Consider the following 16,870-nt stretch of genomic DNA (forward strand, 5'->3'; position numbering starts at 1 on the left):
TTGAGACTCTGTTTGTACTTAGGCAAAAGAAAAATGGCGGCGTGATCGCTTTTACCGAATGGACTAAGAGCCTGTGACTTGTACCCATTCTTAAATTGCGAGTATACATGGTCTAATATGTTCTCGCCTCTGGTGGGACAGGTCACATGCTGATAGAAATTCGGCAGCACCTTTTTAAGACGCGAGCTGTTGAAATCCCCCAAGACCAAAATGGCAGCGTCAACATTAGCTGCTTGGAGTTTGTTTACCTCGTCGTGAAGTTTTGAAAGTGCGACCTCAGTGTTCGCGTGTGGTGGAATGTACACTCCGATGAGGATGATGGACGTTAACTCTCTTGGGAGGAAGAAGGGTCGACATTTTATCGTGATAAACTCCAGGTCTGGGGAGCAGTGGTTAGACAATTCCTTTGTGTTGCCTAAATCGCACCACTCCTTGTTTATCATGAAGGCAATGCCGCCTCCTCTCAATAGCCAAAGGACACTGGCACGCTTGTGTGGGGCGTTAAGCCCTCCTGCGTTCCAAATTAAAATATTCAATTTAGCCATGGTCGAGCTTGTATAAATGCGTAGAGAACATACCAGTGCAGCCAGGCTGAGTACAGAGGCGCTGATCCCGGCGGGCCCGGACGGTCAATCCCAGGAGTTCAGAGGAGGAACAATTACACACATATAAGACAACAGTACATAAAACACATAAAAATACCACCCCAGCTACAACCCCCCCTCCTTCTACTCTAAGCCCTAACCCACCTGTCCTATTATAAGGCCCCCTATACCCACTCTCCAATCCCCACCCTATGCCCCATCCACTGAGGATGGTCATCTTCCTATCACTTCCCACTAGAGACATGGATCAATAAGACGCTCCCCACTCCAACCCCCCTCTACATGAACCCCTGAGTAAACCCCCACTAGTCCAATAAACACAAATAATAATACAAATAAAATTCAATAAAGATATCGGTCGAAACCCACATGAGCCCTGGCCCCAACATGAGACAACCATAATGGTAAAAATAGCCATTATTAAATAATAACTCCACATCAACCTGCAGCCATCTATTTCCGAATCTGCGCTTCAACGTCGCATTGTTATAGCCCAAAAGGGTATAGGAAAATTCAAAACAAAATTAAATTAAAGCATCCCAGCCGATAGTCTAAGGCAGGATCGGGTCTACCTTGGAGTCTGCATATTAATGTCGCAACGTTATAGCATAAATGGATCACGGAAAATTCAAAACAAAATTAAGGCAAATCAGCAGTTAGTCCAAGGTAGAATCGGATCACATTTAAATCGCGCATACAGATGACATAAAAACAGCGACAATAAGAAAGAAAAAAAGAAAGGAAAAGAGGGCCATGACTAAAGTGCAAGCCATATAACCATATAGCCATGAAGTGCAAGCCATACCCGACCCAACCTGTTATCATATATTGTATATGCATATTCAACCGACCTTGGCTTCTACTATGGATCCCAAAGCTCAAAACAACCTGGATATAAAAATAAAAGCATACCAAAAGTTAGTTAGGGATTCGATCACTCTTGAATTGTGCAAACCAATGTCCCTTTGAACAGCAACAGCAACCAAAATACGTAACCATTAACGGGTCTCGAATGTCTCAGCGCAGACTATAGACGAAGCCCGCTGGCTAGCCCGAGGCTAGCGCGTAAGCTAGTGATGAATCCGGATAGCACGTTAGCCTATTATGTACATTGTTCAGCTAGCTCGTTAGCTTCCAAAGAGGCGATACACAAGTACGACCATGAGGTCAGCTTTAGCAAGTAACAGAAGTCATTGGGAAGCCCCGCTAGTTGGATGGGCATTGGGCAGTTAGCATGTCTGGGCATGACAGCAAGTATTTGTGAATAGTCGGCCTAATCAATGTATATAGGCCCAAACCGCCAAGTCACTCACCCGCCATAGATATCAAGCAACAGACTCGGGTATCCCCGCGAGATATTCCTTCGCTTTAGCCAACGACCAAAATAAACGCTGACCACCGACCTTCTCCAACACAGATAATTTCGCGGGAGCGAATAACGTGGGCCTCAGGCCTAGTTTCCATAGCTTAGTCAGGACCACCTTGTATTCGCCTCTCTGTGCTTGAACCTCCGGTGTAAAGTCTTCAAAAATGGCCACTTTGTGATCGCCAAGCCTCAGATTACCCCTTCTGGTACGAGCCGACCGCATGATGAGTTCTCTCTGCTGGAGTCTGTTCAGCTTGACTATGATGGGCCTCGGCTCTTTGTTCACGCCGGAAGAAAACCTGCCCGCTCTGTAGGCCGACTCACAGACAGGAGGCGAAGGGAGGACGTCCGTCCCTAGTATTTTCTGCAGCAGTTCGGGCACGGTCTCAGAGAGACGGCCTTCACCGCTGGTCTCCGGTACTCCAACAATCCTGACGTTGTGGCGTCTATCCCGGGACTGCATCTCATCCATTGCCGACTGTAGTTTGTTGACTTCAGCCTGCCTAGCCAGCAGGGCGGATTCGAGACCCGCCATCTTCTCGCACTGTAATGATACCTCCGTCGTTAGCATGGCTAGTTCGTTAGCATTAGCCGAGGAGACAGCGTGTATCGTCTCCATCTTGTCTGTCAGCGGTACTACCGCCAGCCGTATTTCTTCTGATATCTCACGACGGAGGCTGACACAAAAATCCGCCAACACTTTCTTCTGTGCTTCAGCGATGCGTGTCTCAGAGTCTGCGTGTAGCTTGGTCATGACCAAGAGCACAGCTTCGCTTAACTCCCCGACAACGGGCGACGATGCGGCCAGGCCCGGTGGTGATGGTTTGCCGGTTGGGGCAGTCATGGCTCTGGTTTCCACCCCCGTCATCGTAGAAAGTCGAAAAAAGTCGATGAATGTATACTAAACACGACGACCTAGCAAACAGATAAAAAACAAGTAAAAATAAAATAAAGACTAATGGGGAGAAACGTATATTCAGCACGGTAGAAGGGAGCTCATGTGAAACACGTCTACTCCATGATCGCTCAGCTCCACCCCCCCACGTTAAAACTAACCTAAAGTTAGTTGTTCACCAACAATCTCAACATTTGTTTTATCATTGGCTCAAAAACACAGAACCGGACGAGACAAGTTGTTCGCGCATAGGATAATCACACAACAATACTTCCGGTCCGGTCGGTGGGCTTCAAAATAAAAGTCTAGAACACCGGAAAAGACGGAGCGGTGGGCTTCAAAATAAAAGTCTAAAACACCGGAAAATAAGTTTATTTTGTACAGCGTTTTCCTCCACAAGTACTCGAGTACATCATGTGATCAATCGATCTGGATTATTTTTGCCCATCCCTAGTTTATCCTGTGCTGAAGTCTCCATTCCAATAGAGATAGTGTATATTTTGGTCTTTATTTTGATTATGGTTTCACTGCCTTTTTATTTATGAGTAAGAGTAAAAAAAATCCTACTTTTGAGAGTACTTAAGTACTGAAAAGTAAAAGTACATTGTTTTTTTTTAAAGGGATAGACCAGGGGTCTCAAACTCATTCAATCATGGGCCAAGGATTCATTTTTGCTATACATTGAGACAGGTATAATGGGGGCAGAAGGAAGGGGCTTCACTATGGCAGCAAGTCATATTGTTTATTGTTGAAAAGGATCCCCATTAGCTGTCGCCTAAGTGGCGAGGGGAAGCCACTGTATATATATATGTATATATATATGTATATGTGTGTATATATATATATATATATATATTGGGAGGAGATGGTAGCATCTAAAGGTGCCAGGTCAGAGAGGTTGAAATGTGCTTGGCTTGGAAGACACAAAACATAACAACATGAGATACATATGACAATCACAATTAACAATGTAGACATCATTATCAACATCAGCTCACATATTTAAGTAGTGCATTCTTAGGTGGTATTTGAAAGACACTTTACTATTCAATTTACTTATGTTCAGTGGGCAGCTATTCCAATGATTGATGGCACGATAAACAACAGTCCTCTTTAAAGATTTTGGACGTGGTAACGTAATCTGTCCATCATCAGCTGACCTAGTAAAATAAGAATGAACCTGGTTGCATCTGACAATTTGTTTGTATAAGAAAACAGGTTGAGACGAAAAGACAGTGTTCCTGAAAAACGAACCTTGCAGCTCTGTGGTGGGCAGTTTGCAATTTCTTTAGTTGACCTTTGGATACAGAGGACTATACTGCTGCACAATAATCTAGGTGACATCCTAGCCTTAATTGATAAAGTATCAGTAATCGAATTACCTATATCTGACCATCACTGTGTATTTAACAGAGACAAAAAAGGATGGAGGGAAAACCCTGCGGTAAAGTAACTGTGATAGTATCTTTAGAACCAAATTATCAGAGTAGCAGTATATACAAATACAAAATAGGAAGAACAGCAATATGCTTCACTAACAAATTACAGGACAATTTGCTTGCGTTATGTCAACTGAGCTTTACAAAACTGTCATGGGAGATGACCACAGCTAAAACGGTGCCGGGTCAGAGAGATAAAAATGTGCATGGTTTGCCTATGAAGAGGGTGATAGAACAGTGGTCCAGTAGCCAGCAGAATGTTTAGCAGCCAGCCGAATGTTGACATTCCTTGTAAGAACAAATTGATAAGATGGCCGCCCAGCGCCACGAGGAGATAGGAGCAGGGACCAGAGTGACACGTCAGCTAAAATACTCTAGACTGAGTTTGCCGCCATCTAGGGGGGACAGTGGGATAATGCAGGCACAACTTCTTTGCAGGGTATTACTTTCACATGGTGAAGGGATACTTACGGTCTGTGGTGCATATTCACATTGTGGTTGTAGTGTGTTGTCACTAATTGGTGGTTTGATTGACACACTGTTTCTTCCTGTTTTTGTTTTCCATGTTATTAAAATGGCCGCCCTTGTAATTGACACAGGTGTGGTGATGAGGCACCACGCCCTACAAAGCAGAGCAGAGTGCAGGCTGCAGAGTCTCCCATTTTCACAAGAGATGTCGCTCACCAGAGTCTCATCTGCTCTCACTGCTACTATATATATAGGTTGTTCTATTTTGGCCTAGGTGCCTTAGTTTTGTTATTGACCTTTGGAGTCTGGAACACCCAGCTCTCACCCTTTTGTCCATTTAAATAGCTGTTCCAATAGATAGTTATTTTTGATAAACTCCTGTCTTGTCCTGTGTCCACCACTTTGCATTCAAGGCCTACACAAGCCATACTTTAGGCTTGAATGTAACATGGGGGCTCTAGCGGGTCTTCAAACAGGTGAGGATGCTCTTAATTTATAATTTGATTTGACCACTTATATGCTGTTTAAATATTTAGTTTAGTGGACACCACAAGTAGGTACTTTCATTGTTTTCTGGCTGTGTTTAGCTTCCTGTGTACCACGTAACCCTGGGGCAGTCATTGAAGGGATTAGTACGATATACTTGTCTTGTATTATACAATATACTTGACAGTATATGGTCGATATGATCTTTGGCTGGTAGCAGGTGTGGTTGAAGAATGCTAGGTCTACAGTGCATTAGCTTTCAGTATAGGTAGGTTAGGGGGCCGGAGAAATAATTAGTGTTAGGACCTGATGTAAGTATTTTTGTTAGATGAGAGATGTGGTGGGCCTAGCAGTCCTTCTTTGGCTGCAGTGTAGGTTTTAGAAGCTATTTGTGAGTCATATCAGATTGTAAGGAGCACCTGTTTGAATTGTTTGGGTTTGTTTGTTTGAGTTTGTTTATTAGATGTTGCTGGAGGGCAGTGCATGTGAGCGGATCGGAGCGTGAGCGGCGCGGGGCGCGGAGCGGCCGGTTTTGACGTGAGCGAGGAGTGGGTTTTAAAATGAGTCGGCGCGACGTCTGGAGCGAGAGTTCTTCTCCGCTCCAATCCACTCCAGGCCGCTCACAGTGGTTTAACACTGTTGATGTAATATATACATGCAGTACAATGCCAAAGCAACAGATGGCGATGTACAAACATGAAGGCCATTTTCAACCAATGAGAAGGGTGAACCTGTGATATCCTGTTTAGGCTTTGTCACTGTAGAGACGCCCACACTCACTCCAGTTAGAAAACGTATCGACGCCATTGTTGTTGACGTTAGCTTACATGCTAACGTTAATGGCAGCGACCATAGCATTGTGGCTCGGCTAGCCTATCATCGCTTAATAGAGCGAGTGAATGGATAAACAACGTTATTTAACATTGCAGAATGGCTACAATTACAATGCGGCTCAATACAAACAATTGTTAAGGGGCCCAGGGGGTGTAGACTGTTGTAGTTTGAGCTAATTTACACCATGATCCAAAAAAAAAAAAAAAAAAAATGCCGAGCGATCTGGCGCGGGGAGCGCTCGATTCAAGGTGAGCGGGGAGCGAGCGGAGAGCGACTTGGGGGCGGGGTCAACATGAGCGATTAGCGGAGCGGACCAAGCTTTAAAGAGCGAAGAGCGGATTTCTCGGCCGCGCCGATCCGCTCACGTGGCCTGCTGGAGGGTGACACAGGAGGTTTTGCCTCACTTTGTTTGTGTTGCTGAAGAGCGTTTGTTCCATTATTTTTGGGATAAATGTCTACATATATATATGTGACTTCACAGGGTTAGTCTTGTGGGTGGTATGCATTACACAATACAATACACACATGTACAGATGCGGTTACTGTAGCCTGCTCACTCTGTGCCACCCACACCCCCATTCACCAACTCATTTTAAATAAAGAGGTCAAGTATACAGTACAATGACCTATCGCAAAATCAGAAATAGATGTCAGATGGAGCTTTATAATGGAATGACCTTCGTCCAGCTTCAGGAAAGCGTATCGTGCTGACTAGTTAAAACCTGAATTTCAAATTGAACATATTTGTTTTGGGTACGTTAGGAGGTTGTTTTTAGTTCAGGCAACAGTTCCAAATAGGAGTATGACACTCACACAAACAGTCAGGTTAATTAATACGACCCCCAATAAGAGTCTTCTAATCAAAACCAAGACTTGGGAACCACAGCTCCGTCTGGTAGTTAGAGGGGGGCTTCAATATTATATATATAGGTTGTTTTTTTGGCCAACGAGACTCTTGAGGGTATAGTATAGAATGTCCTAACTTCAAACCTGAGTGGACACCTTTTTACTATTTTAGTGTCCTCTCTAAGTCCTCTCTGTAAAATGTTATCGGACAGCTTTTTATTTTAATTTCTTTCTCTCTCTTTTCCTTTGGTGAGTCTCTCGCTGAGCGTGTCTCTCTTCAGTCTCCTGTGCGGTCCAAGTACCCCGTCTCTGCCCGAGAAGAGGACACACGGCTATGGGGCGCAGAGGACCGCTGACAAGTGCTGGCCCAGCTATTCTACTGAACCGGGGTTCGGCTCTGCAGTTACAGCTATGACACTGGAGAGTTCTCCGTGACCATGAGCCGGGGACAAAGATCTGTGAGACGGTTTCCAGCAGACCTGTTCCATCAGGGGCACAACCAAGAACCTGACGGGGGAACAGACTACAGCTGGTTATGGGGGAAAGTAAGCTGTCCCAGTCTACTGCAGAATTAGGCCTATCGGCTGGTGAAAGCGTACACCCAGCTGATGGGACGCTAAGAACATCAACTGACAGCCAGCCTGATATTATGGGTTGTCCAGAGATGGAGATCTAAGAGGCGGCTTCCATCATGCTTTCGACCAGACTCAGTGGGCATGAACTGATGACAAGGATCTAAGCCAGCCGGTCTTGCATCGGAGCCATGGACTGCAGATGAGGGGGTGTTTGGACCAGCGGCCGGGGGAAGGAGGAGAGACCGTTCCGGGATTCGTCACAGATGATAAATGAGGCAAGTTTGAACCAAAACACATACAGATATTACGGTATCATCCTAAGAGATATTAGGTAATAATGTACTGAACTTGGTTCAGAATGGAGATGTTTTTGAATATGCTGTACGTTGCAATGGTAAACTTGAGTTATGTGTGACTTCCCTGAGATTATATTTTCATTCTTTGTGAGGAGTCTGCAAATTTTGTTTTTGTTTCTTGCTGTTAATCTGTTTTCGCTAAAGGGTTTTGTGAGAATGTTTTTGTTTTGAATAAGGGAAATTATTCTTCTGCAAGATACTCTCCTGTTTTTTTTGTGATTTCTATTTTTCAGCTTGGTGATTAGAGGGAATATGGTGCAGCTGTTCCGGCCTTGACAAAACCAGAGGCTGGACTGTACTATTGAGTCCTCCGACCACGTCTGGACATTTGCAAAGAGACGCTAATGATGGTTGGCTGTTATGGCAACTTCTCTTTTGCACGTGACACAGGGTCTATGCAGAGGACCTTTTGTTTTTTAGATAATAAAAATAGTTTATGCTGAGTTATTATAATTTGTGTTATTTTTTGTTTAATGATGATAATATTTTTTGTTGTCTTTATGAAGTGATAATGATTGTGATTAATTATCAGACGGGGGAACTGTCGTGGAAATATATTATCATGTTCTTATAGATCTGTGTTGAGATATCATGTTATACAGCTTGACTCTCAGTATGACCAGCTTGACTGGTTAATGTGGGTATGTCTCTTTAAGAACACTCTGACATCCTCCCAGTCATAACAAAGTTGTTGTTGCTCCCAGTGACTGAGAACCATTTTTGTTTACCTTCGTCATCATATCTGATATATTATGTTATGTCTGACAACTGTGTATTTGGCATACGTGTGAACAGCGATCTGGGTCATTTTATGGCCAGATGCTACTGTGTGAACATGTGTCTCTGACTGTAAACTGAACTTTCATTGTGGCCACGGTGAAATAAACTTTTCTATTATTAATAATGACTCAGAATAATTAATGTAAACGGCTCATCGTTTTGTCCTTTAATATTTCCCATTACATCATCATTTTCACGACAACAACAGCTCCAAGATGTTGGGTAATTTTACGTAAACATACCTTCTGTAAAAGAAATGCAACAAGAAAAACAGGATTTTCATTGTACTAAATCTTTAAGTGTTCCTGTGAATCCTGTATTTTGTATAATGCTGTATGTCTTACTTGTTTGTGTCATGTATGCACCTACTGTGGAAGACAATGTCCTCCCTGAAGACATACAACTATCAATCTTATAAGCAGACAAAAAAAAGATAATGGCATGATATAGGAATTGAAATAGCTTAAAAGGGGTAGCGTGTAGGCGGCTGATTGGCGCAGTGGGCAAAGAGAAAAATTTTAAATGGGGAGAAAAAGTGGATTAAAAAAAGGGGGGTAGCGTGTATTAGGAGACCACTGTGAATGTATTCATTTACCAAGACAGAAGAAGATGGAGAGGAACTAAAGTGTGTGGAAGGAGAGTATGTGTATAGAAAAACACATGTGTTTTGAGATAACAGGAATACTGCTCACTTTAAAGAATACTGCTCACTTTAACCTGTTAAGCTGTAGCCCTATTTTCAGAAACTTCGCCTAAAGGTACATGCCGAAGATTGCTCCACTTCTACAAGGTCAATTTGCATGTTCTTGGTATCTAGGAACATCTAGGGACCTGGGGGTATGTATTCCCAGTGTCAGAAATATTGTGTCTGTTACTAGGCTTGAGTAAATTGTGATTTTTTTTGGCTTTGCCGGTGAATAACACCATGTTATAATTGTGCCACATCTAAGCAAATGAATCAAATCTAAGCAAATGAATAAAGGGAAGATGATTAAACAGAAGGATTTGTAGATACAGTAATAAATTATTCCATTTGAATTATACATTCAAATTGAATTATGAACTATAAATTACCTTATTATGGCCAATCATCATCTATGGATAGGGATAAAGCTCCTCTTTCCAATGGCAGTGTTAAATCTGGATTTAGTCATTTCCTCTCGGTTTTACGATAAAAGAGATAGTTAGCATTTTTCCGATAAATTCTTATTTTCGAAAAATCTTAAAAACATCAGTAAACAAATATAGTGCTGAAAATATACACTTTGACTGCTGTTTTGATAGGGTTAAGGTATTTACTCTTGGCTACATTTGAAACACAACATTAATAAATGTATCGATTTATGATCAAAACAGCAGGGTCCCCCAATTGGGGGACCTTACAGCTTAAGGCCTTGTCCAGACTAAAAAGATTTTGAAAATTTTCGTTTTCGTTTAGTTTTCATTTAAAAAAGGTTTCCGTAAAAACGAAAATGTCTCAAGATAATAAGTGCGTGCCACAAATTTACAAAATAAATGTCTTTCGTGTTTTTCGCTATTTTATTTTGAAAACCGACGAAGTGTTGTCGATCGTTGTTTTCGATAACTTGTGTGTCCGGTTCTGTGCTTTTTAGCCGACGCTAGTTTTCAATGGATAGGAGAGACACACACACAGCGAGTGCAGCTTCACAGGCAGCCGGTGATGAGGAGGAGGAAGAGCTGTGGATTTTAATCGGCAGGAGAGAGAAAGAGCTCAAAGCCGTAATATAATAGCCCGGTGGTGCGGTCGGAGGCAGCTCAAACTACCTGTGTTGTAATAAATTAATTGATTGATGTTTAACTTGTCCGTGTGTGTCCAGTCCTTTCGACTAGCAAACGTTGTCTGTATTTAACGTTACCTCAGGATACCACTGTCTTATTGTATTTAGTTGGTTAGTTGGTTAACTATTTAGCTAATGTTGTTAGCATTGAATAGCATCAACGCTAGCTGGCTACAGCTCAACACCAGCCATGGGAATACTATTTAATAAATTATGGAGGCTTTTTAATCATCAAGGTAAGAGAGGATTTGATGATTTGTCATGATCAAAGAAAAAAGATTGAGACTATTATGGGCTGTGAAAACGCCGCTGGTACCTGTAGTTTAGTGAGCGTTCCAGAGACTATTATGGGCTGTGAAGACAGCACTGCTACCTGTAGTTTAGTGAGAGTTCCAGAGACTATTATGGGCTGTGAAGACTTGTACCTGTAGTTTAGTGAGAGCTCCAGAGACTAGTATGGGCTGTGAAGACACCTCTGGTACCTGTAGTTTAGTGAGAGGTCCAGAGACTATTATGGGCTGTGAAGACACCTCTGGTACCTGTAGTTTAGTGAGAGTTCCACTTCCAGAGACTATTATGGGTTGTGAAGACTTGTACCTGTAGTTTGACAGCGATGACCACGGAGGTGAGATCTTTGTCCAGCTCCTTCAGCATCACCAGCTTCTTCAGAGTCAGGTTGAACAGCCTGGAGAGAGAACAACACATTAAATACTTAATTTGAATCCACAGATAATACATCACACAAACAAACATGTTGCATAAGATTCATATATTAAAATACTTTTTGAGGACATCTCATAGGTACAGATTAGAAAACATGGTCTCTGCCACACTGCCTGCCTCCCCGTTGGAGCAGAGATCTAACTAAATCTTGCCAGCTGCTTGACGCACGCACACATCCACCAAGGCTCAGGTACACAGACTGTCTTCACTTTGCAGTCTGACACACATCCACCAAGGCTCAGGTAGACAGACTGTCTTCACTTTGCAGTCTGACACACATCCACCAAGGCTCAGGTAGACAGACTGTCTTCACTTTGCAGTCTGACACACATCCACCAATGCTCAGGTAGACAGACTGTCTTCACTTTGCATTTTCGGCCGAAAATGGCCAAAAATGGCCTTTCGGCTCTTGGCCGAAAGAGTTTTTTTACCGAAAATATATCACCGAAACAGAAACTACCTGTAACCTAACGCGTGTTGTTGTGATGATGTCATCAAAACGCGGATTCAGTCATTACATGCGCGCTGTGAGCTCTTCAGTCCTGCTCCTCTTGGGACTCGGGAGTCGCGCTGTTTCTATGTAAACTCTGCGCGCAACGAGTCCAATAAATGCGTCTTTAACATGCTTTATCCTTATTTACTATATGCCCGTCGCGGTTAATCACTGAGTGATCTAATATGCATATTATTCAGAGCGAGAGGGGGAGGGATTGTGTTTCTCACATTGACGCTGTCTGTCGCGCGTCTACTGTGCCAAAGTCAAGAGAGCGCGTTCATCTGGGGACTAGAAAGGTGCGCTCAGTAGAGCACAGATGTCCGCCTCTCTCTCTCTCTCTCTCTCTCTCTCTCATTGATTGATTGATTGAAAACTTGATTCACAGATTGCAGAATGGATACAATACAGTACAGCTCAATACACACAATTGTTAAGGGGATGCAGACCAGAGAAAGACTTTCCTCTTGTTTACATCAGGGTCCCCCATTTTCAATTAATCAGGACATATATGACATACATGACATACAGATAGACAGTAGAGCCATATGAAATCCGCGATCACGGAATCGCGGACGGAATCGCGGAATTGAGCAATAAAAATGGAATCAACTGTTAAAAAAAAAAAAATTATAATCTTTTTTTTTTTTTTTATGTTGTGGGACTTGTACAGCACTTTGTTCAACTTTGTCAGTGCTGTAAAGTTTAAACCTTTTTAAATCTTAGACAAACAAAACACTTTGCTTTCATGAAATATTGTAAGCAGTCATTTGAGGCTTTATAAAAGCAGCACAATGAACACAAATCTGTCAGTGCCGAGTCCGACCTCATCTTAAATAACAAACAGCATTGCTTGTTGTAATTAACAAAGAGAGGCAGAGTTGATTTTGCAAAAAAATATATATATATCATTTATATTTTTATATTTTTTAATAATCAAAATTTATTTTCATATTCGAATCCCATGCCCATCGAACGAAGCTTCGAAGTATTTAAGACAGCCCTATTAAATGGACTGTTATATCTTATTAAATTGTGGACATTTATTCATTCCCACTTATTAGACACTATTTCTGATGGTAAAATGAGCGTACAAAGCAAAATACAGAATTCTGAAATATTAAAACGGAAAAAACGGAATTTGGAAAAAAATTTAATGGAATTTGGAAAAAAATAAAACTGATTTCATATGGCTCTAATAGACAGTACTGCTACATCTATACATTTATGACATACCAGATTTGCAAATACAGTACTGTTTGTGATACAAAAAGACCCATAATAGTGATTATTTATTATTTAAGTTAAGTTTTGCCATGAATCATTTTCGGCCTTTCGGCATTCGGTTTTCGGCCAACTGTTTCCTATTTTCGGTATCGGTTTCGGCCAAGAATTTCCCATTCGGTGCATCCCTACTAGTAATTGATTGGCTTCTTGTGGCTTGTAAATATTTCGATTTCAATATTTTATTTCCAAGGGATATTATTTCACCTTTTTTACCAAAAAAATTGTAGTAAAAAAACAACAACAAGAAAAACACGAGACCAATCCAATCGCCATACATAAAGGTATTGGAGGATTAAGACATGAACTGTCTGAAACGCTAACATCACTGACGATACTGCCCCATGATCGTCCTTCAATGTCCTTCCAGCCTTAATAACTCAGACGTTAGCCTAAAACGTGCACGCCACACACAAGGCCAGAGTTCCCAGTGCACAGACATACAAATTAGGGATGCACGATAATTATCGGGTCGATAATTATCGGGCCGATATTAGAAATTATGACGTCATCCCGATAAAATTATTGATAGCTCCGATAATTTTTTTTCTTTTTCTTTTTTTACTTAAATTATTTTTTTTTTTACTTTTCGTGTCAACGTTCACACGCACAATATATGCTTACTTAGGATTTTACTTGATTCAACAACAAAGCAGTCGGGGCAATGGCAAGCCGAAAATGGTCGAATGTGGTTATTTGAAGTTTGGATATTTATTTCCACAACTGAGGTAGGTAGATAACATTTTTAGAGACTAAAGTCCCGAAAAAAGGTACCGTTGGGTACCGGTATCGATTCACAGGTACCGGTACCGTATCGGTTCAAATGTGAACGGTACCCATCCCTACTGACAAAGCACAATACCTGTTGGTTTTTAGTTCATTCATTGTTCAGGGAAACGCATTGTTAATGACATTGACGGATTGTGAATTTTGTGATTGACTCAAATTATATTTATTTGGAAAAATAAATATCGTAATTCCTGTTATGGTTTGTAACCGACCCCAATCGCACAACACAAGACAGGTATGAGAGTAAGCCAAAACAGGGCATTTATTCAATACAAAACAAAAAGCGGCACTGTCCCTTTAAGGGAGAACACAAAACACTGGAAACAAAGAAATAGGGAAAAATGTGGCACTGTGCCTTTAAGAGGCGACCAGGCTAAGGGGCTAAGACTAAGGGACAGGGCCAGGGCAAAAAGTCAGGGCAGGAACAGGGGCACTGGAGAGGGGGAACAGGGACAGAGGCCCGGGGAGGCGGGCTGGGGACAGGGACAGAGAAACAGGGTTAAGGCCTGGACAGGGCGAGGGCCAGAGCAGCTTACAGGGATGGCAGGGTTCCGACGGCGGAGGCCTGGCAAGGAGATCCTCCTCGGAAGTGAAGAGACGCATCCTCCCGTGGTATAGGAAGCGATGCGCGCCGGCTTGGGCGTCTGGAGTAGGAGCGCGCCGGCTTGAAGAGACGCATCCTCCCGTGGTATAGGAAGCGATGCGCGCCGGCTTGGGCGTCTGGAGTAGGAGCGCGCCGGCTTGAAGAGACGCATCCTCCCGTGGTATAGGAAGCGATGCGCGCCGGCTTGGGCGTCTGGAGTAGGAGCGCGCCGGCTTGAAGAGACGCATCCTCCCGTGGTATAGGAAGCGATGCGCGCCGGCTTGGGCGTCTGGAGTAGGAGCGCGCCGGCTTGAAGAGACGCATCCTCCCGTGGTATAGGAAGCGATGCGCGCCGGCTTGGAGTCTGGAGTGGGACACTGGAAAACCTCCCGGCAAACGGCGACAGGTGGTGACGGCTGGCACCTCGTCTCACGCCGGAGATGCGGCAGGTGATGGTAACGTCCAGGACTCCATGAACACTGAACAAATAAAAGGATACAGAGTCCAGAACAAAGAACCAGCATACAGAACGACCCGACCAGGACTGGAGGGGAGGTCCAGGTATTTAAAGCCCTCTGGGGCGCTAATCATAACTTATCACAGCTGTGAAAGGTAGTCCAAGGGTGGGGGCTGGTGAAGAGCAGAGGAGAGTAAAACATCGCAAGGGTGGGGGCTGGTGAGGTGAGGAGAACAGGGAATTAAAGGTCCAGGGAACAGGCAAAACCTCACAGTACCCCCCCCTCCACGGGAGCCACCGGGCGACCCAAAAAATCAGACAGTGGGGCAGGGGAAACGACAAAGCAACAAACAAAAAAATTGGGCCATGCTAGCAGGGGAAGCTACACCAAAAGTGGGGCTAGCAGAGGGACAGGGTAGCTGCCAGGGCACTGCTAGCTACAGGGCCTATGCTAGCTGTACTGCTACATTAACATAGAGGCTGCGCTAGCTGCCGGAGCTAGGCTAGCAGACAGGGCTGGACCAGCATGAGAGAACAAGCTAGCTGGAAGGACAGTCCTAGCTGTGGGGAAACTGACCTTGCTAGCTGAAGGGGCAGTCCTAGCAGTGGGGAAACTGACCTTGCTAGCTGAAGGGGCAGTCCTAGCAGTGGGGAAAACTGACCTTGCTAGCTGAAGGGGCAGTCCTAGCAGTGGGGAAACTGACCTTGCTAGCTGAAGGGGCAGTCCTAGCAGTGGGGAAACTGACCTTGCTAGCTGAAGGGGCAGTCCTAGCAGTGGGGAAACTGACCTTGCTAGCTGAAGGGGCAGTCCTAGCAGCGGGGAAACTGACCTTGCTAGCTGAAGGGGCAGTCCTAGCAGTGGGGAAAACTGACCTTGCTAGCTGAAGGGGCAGTCCTAGCAGTGGGGAGAAGGGTAGCTAACAGGGGAGCTAACGAAGGCTAACAGGGGAGCTAACAGGGGAGACTAACGGGGAAACCAAAGGGAGCTAGAGGGAGCTAGAGTGGGTTAGAGGGAACTAAAAAGGGCAAACTCAACATACACCGTCTGTGCTGGCTGGGGTCGTCGACGGGGCGGGTCGTACTGTTATGGTTTGTAACCGACCCCAATCGCACAACACAAGACCGGTATGAGAGTAAGCCAAAACAGGGCATTTATTCAATACAAAACAAAAAGCGGCACTGTCCCTTTAATTAAGGGAGAACACAAAACACTGGAAACAAAGAAATAGGGAAAAATGTGGCACTGTGCCTTTAAGAGGCGACCAGGCTAAGGGGCTAAGACTAAGGGACAGGGCCAGGGCAAAAAGTCAGGGCAGGAACAGGGGCACTGGAGAGGGGGAACAGGGACAGAGGCCCGGGGAGGCGGGCTGGGGACAGGGACAGAGAAACAGGGTTAAGGCCTGGACAGGGCGAGAGCAGCTTACAGGGATGGCAGGGTTCCGACGGCGGAGGCCTGGCAAGGAGATCCTCCTCGGAAGTGAAGAGACGCATCCTCCCGTGGTATAGGAAGCGATGCACGCCGGCTTGGGCGTCTGGAGTAGGAGCGCGCCGGCTTGAAGAGACGCATCCTCCCGTGGTATAGGAAGCGATGCGCGCCGGCTTGGGCGTCTGGAGTAGGAGCGCGCCGGCTTGAAGAGACGCATCCTCCCGTGGTATAGGAAGCGATGCGCGCCGGCTTGGGCGTCTGGAGTAGGAGCGCGCCGGCTTGAAGAGACGCATCCTCCCGTGGTATAGGAAGCGATGCGCGCCGGCTTGGGCGTCTGGAGTAGGAGCGCGCCGGCTTGAAGAGACGCATCCTCCCGTGGTATAGGAAGCGATGCGCGCCGGCTTGGAGTCTGGAGTGGGACACTGGAAAACCTCCCGTAGGGAATTAGAGAGCGCAGACGGTGTCCCACTCCAGGCAAACGGCAACAGGTGGTGACGGCTGGCACCTCGTCTCACGCCGGAGACGCGGCAGGTGATGGTAACGTCCAGGACTCCATGAACACTGAACAAATAAAAGGATACAGAGTCCAGAACAAAGAACCAGCATACAGAACGACCCGACCAGGACTGGAGGGGAGGTCCAGGCATTTAAAGCCCTCTGGGGCGC

The 16,870-nt window shown here is 44.7% G+C and overlaps 1 protein-coding gene across 1 annotated transcript in view; it reads right to left on the reverse strand.

The window, feature by feature from the left end:
• Positions 1-16,870, reverse strand: part of pacs1 (phosphofurin acidic cluster sorting protein 1) — a 285,532-nt gene that overhangs the window by 126,958 nt on the left and 141,704 nt on the right. The window contains exon 2 of the mRNA XM_084312165.1: positions 11,047-11,134. Coding sequence (XP_084168291.1) covers positions 11,047-11,134 — 88 coding nt within the window. The remainder of the gene's footprint in view (positions 1-11,046; positions 11,135-16,870) is intronic.

This window comes from Notolepis coatsorum (genome assembly GCF_963971535.1).
Source record: "Notolepis coatsorum genome assembly, chromosome: 4".
NCBI classification, from domain to species: Eukaryota; Metazoa; Chordata; class Actinopteri; order Aulopiformes; family Paralepididae; genus Notolepis; species Notolepis coatsorum.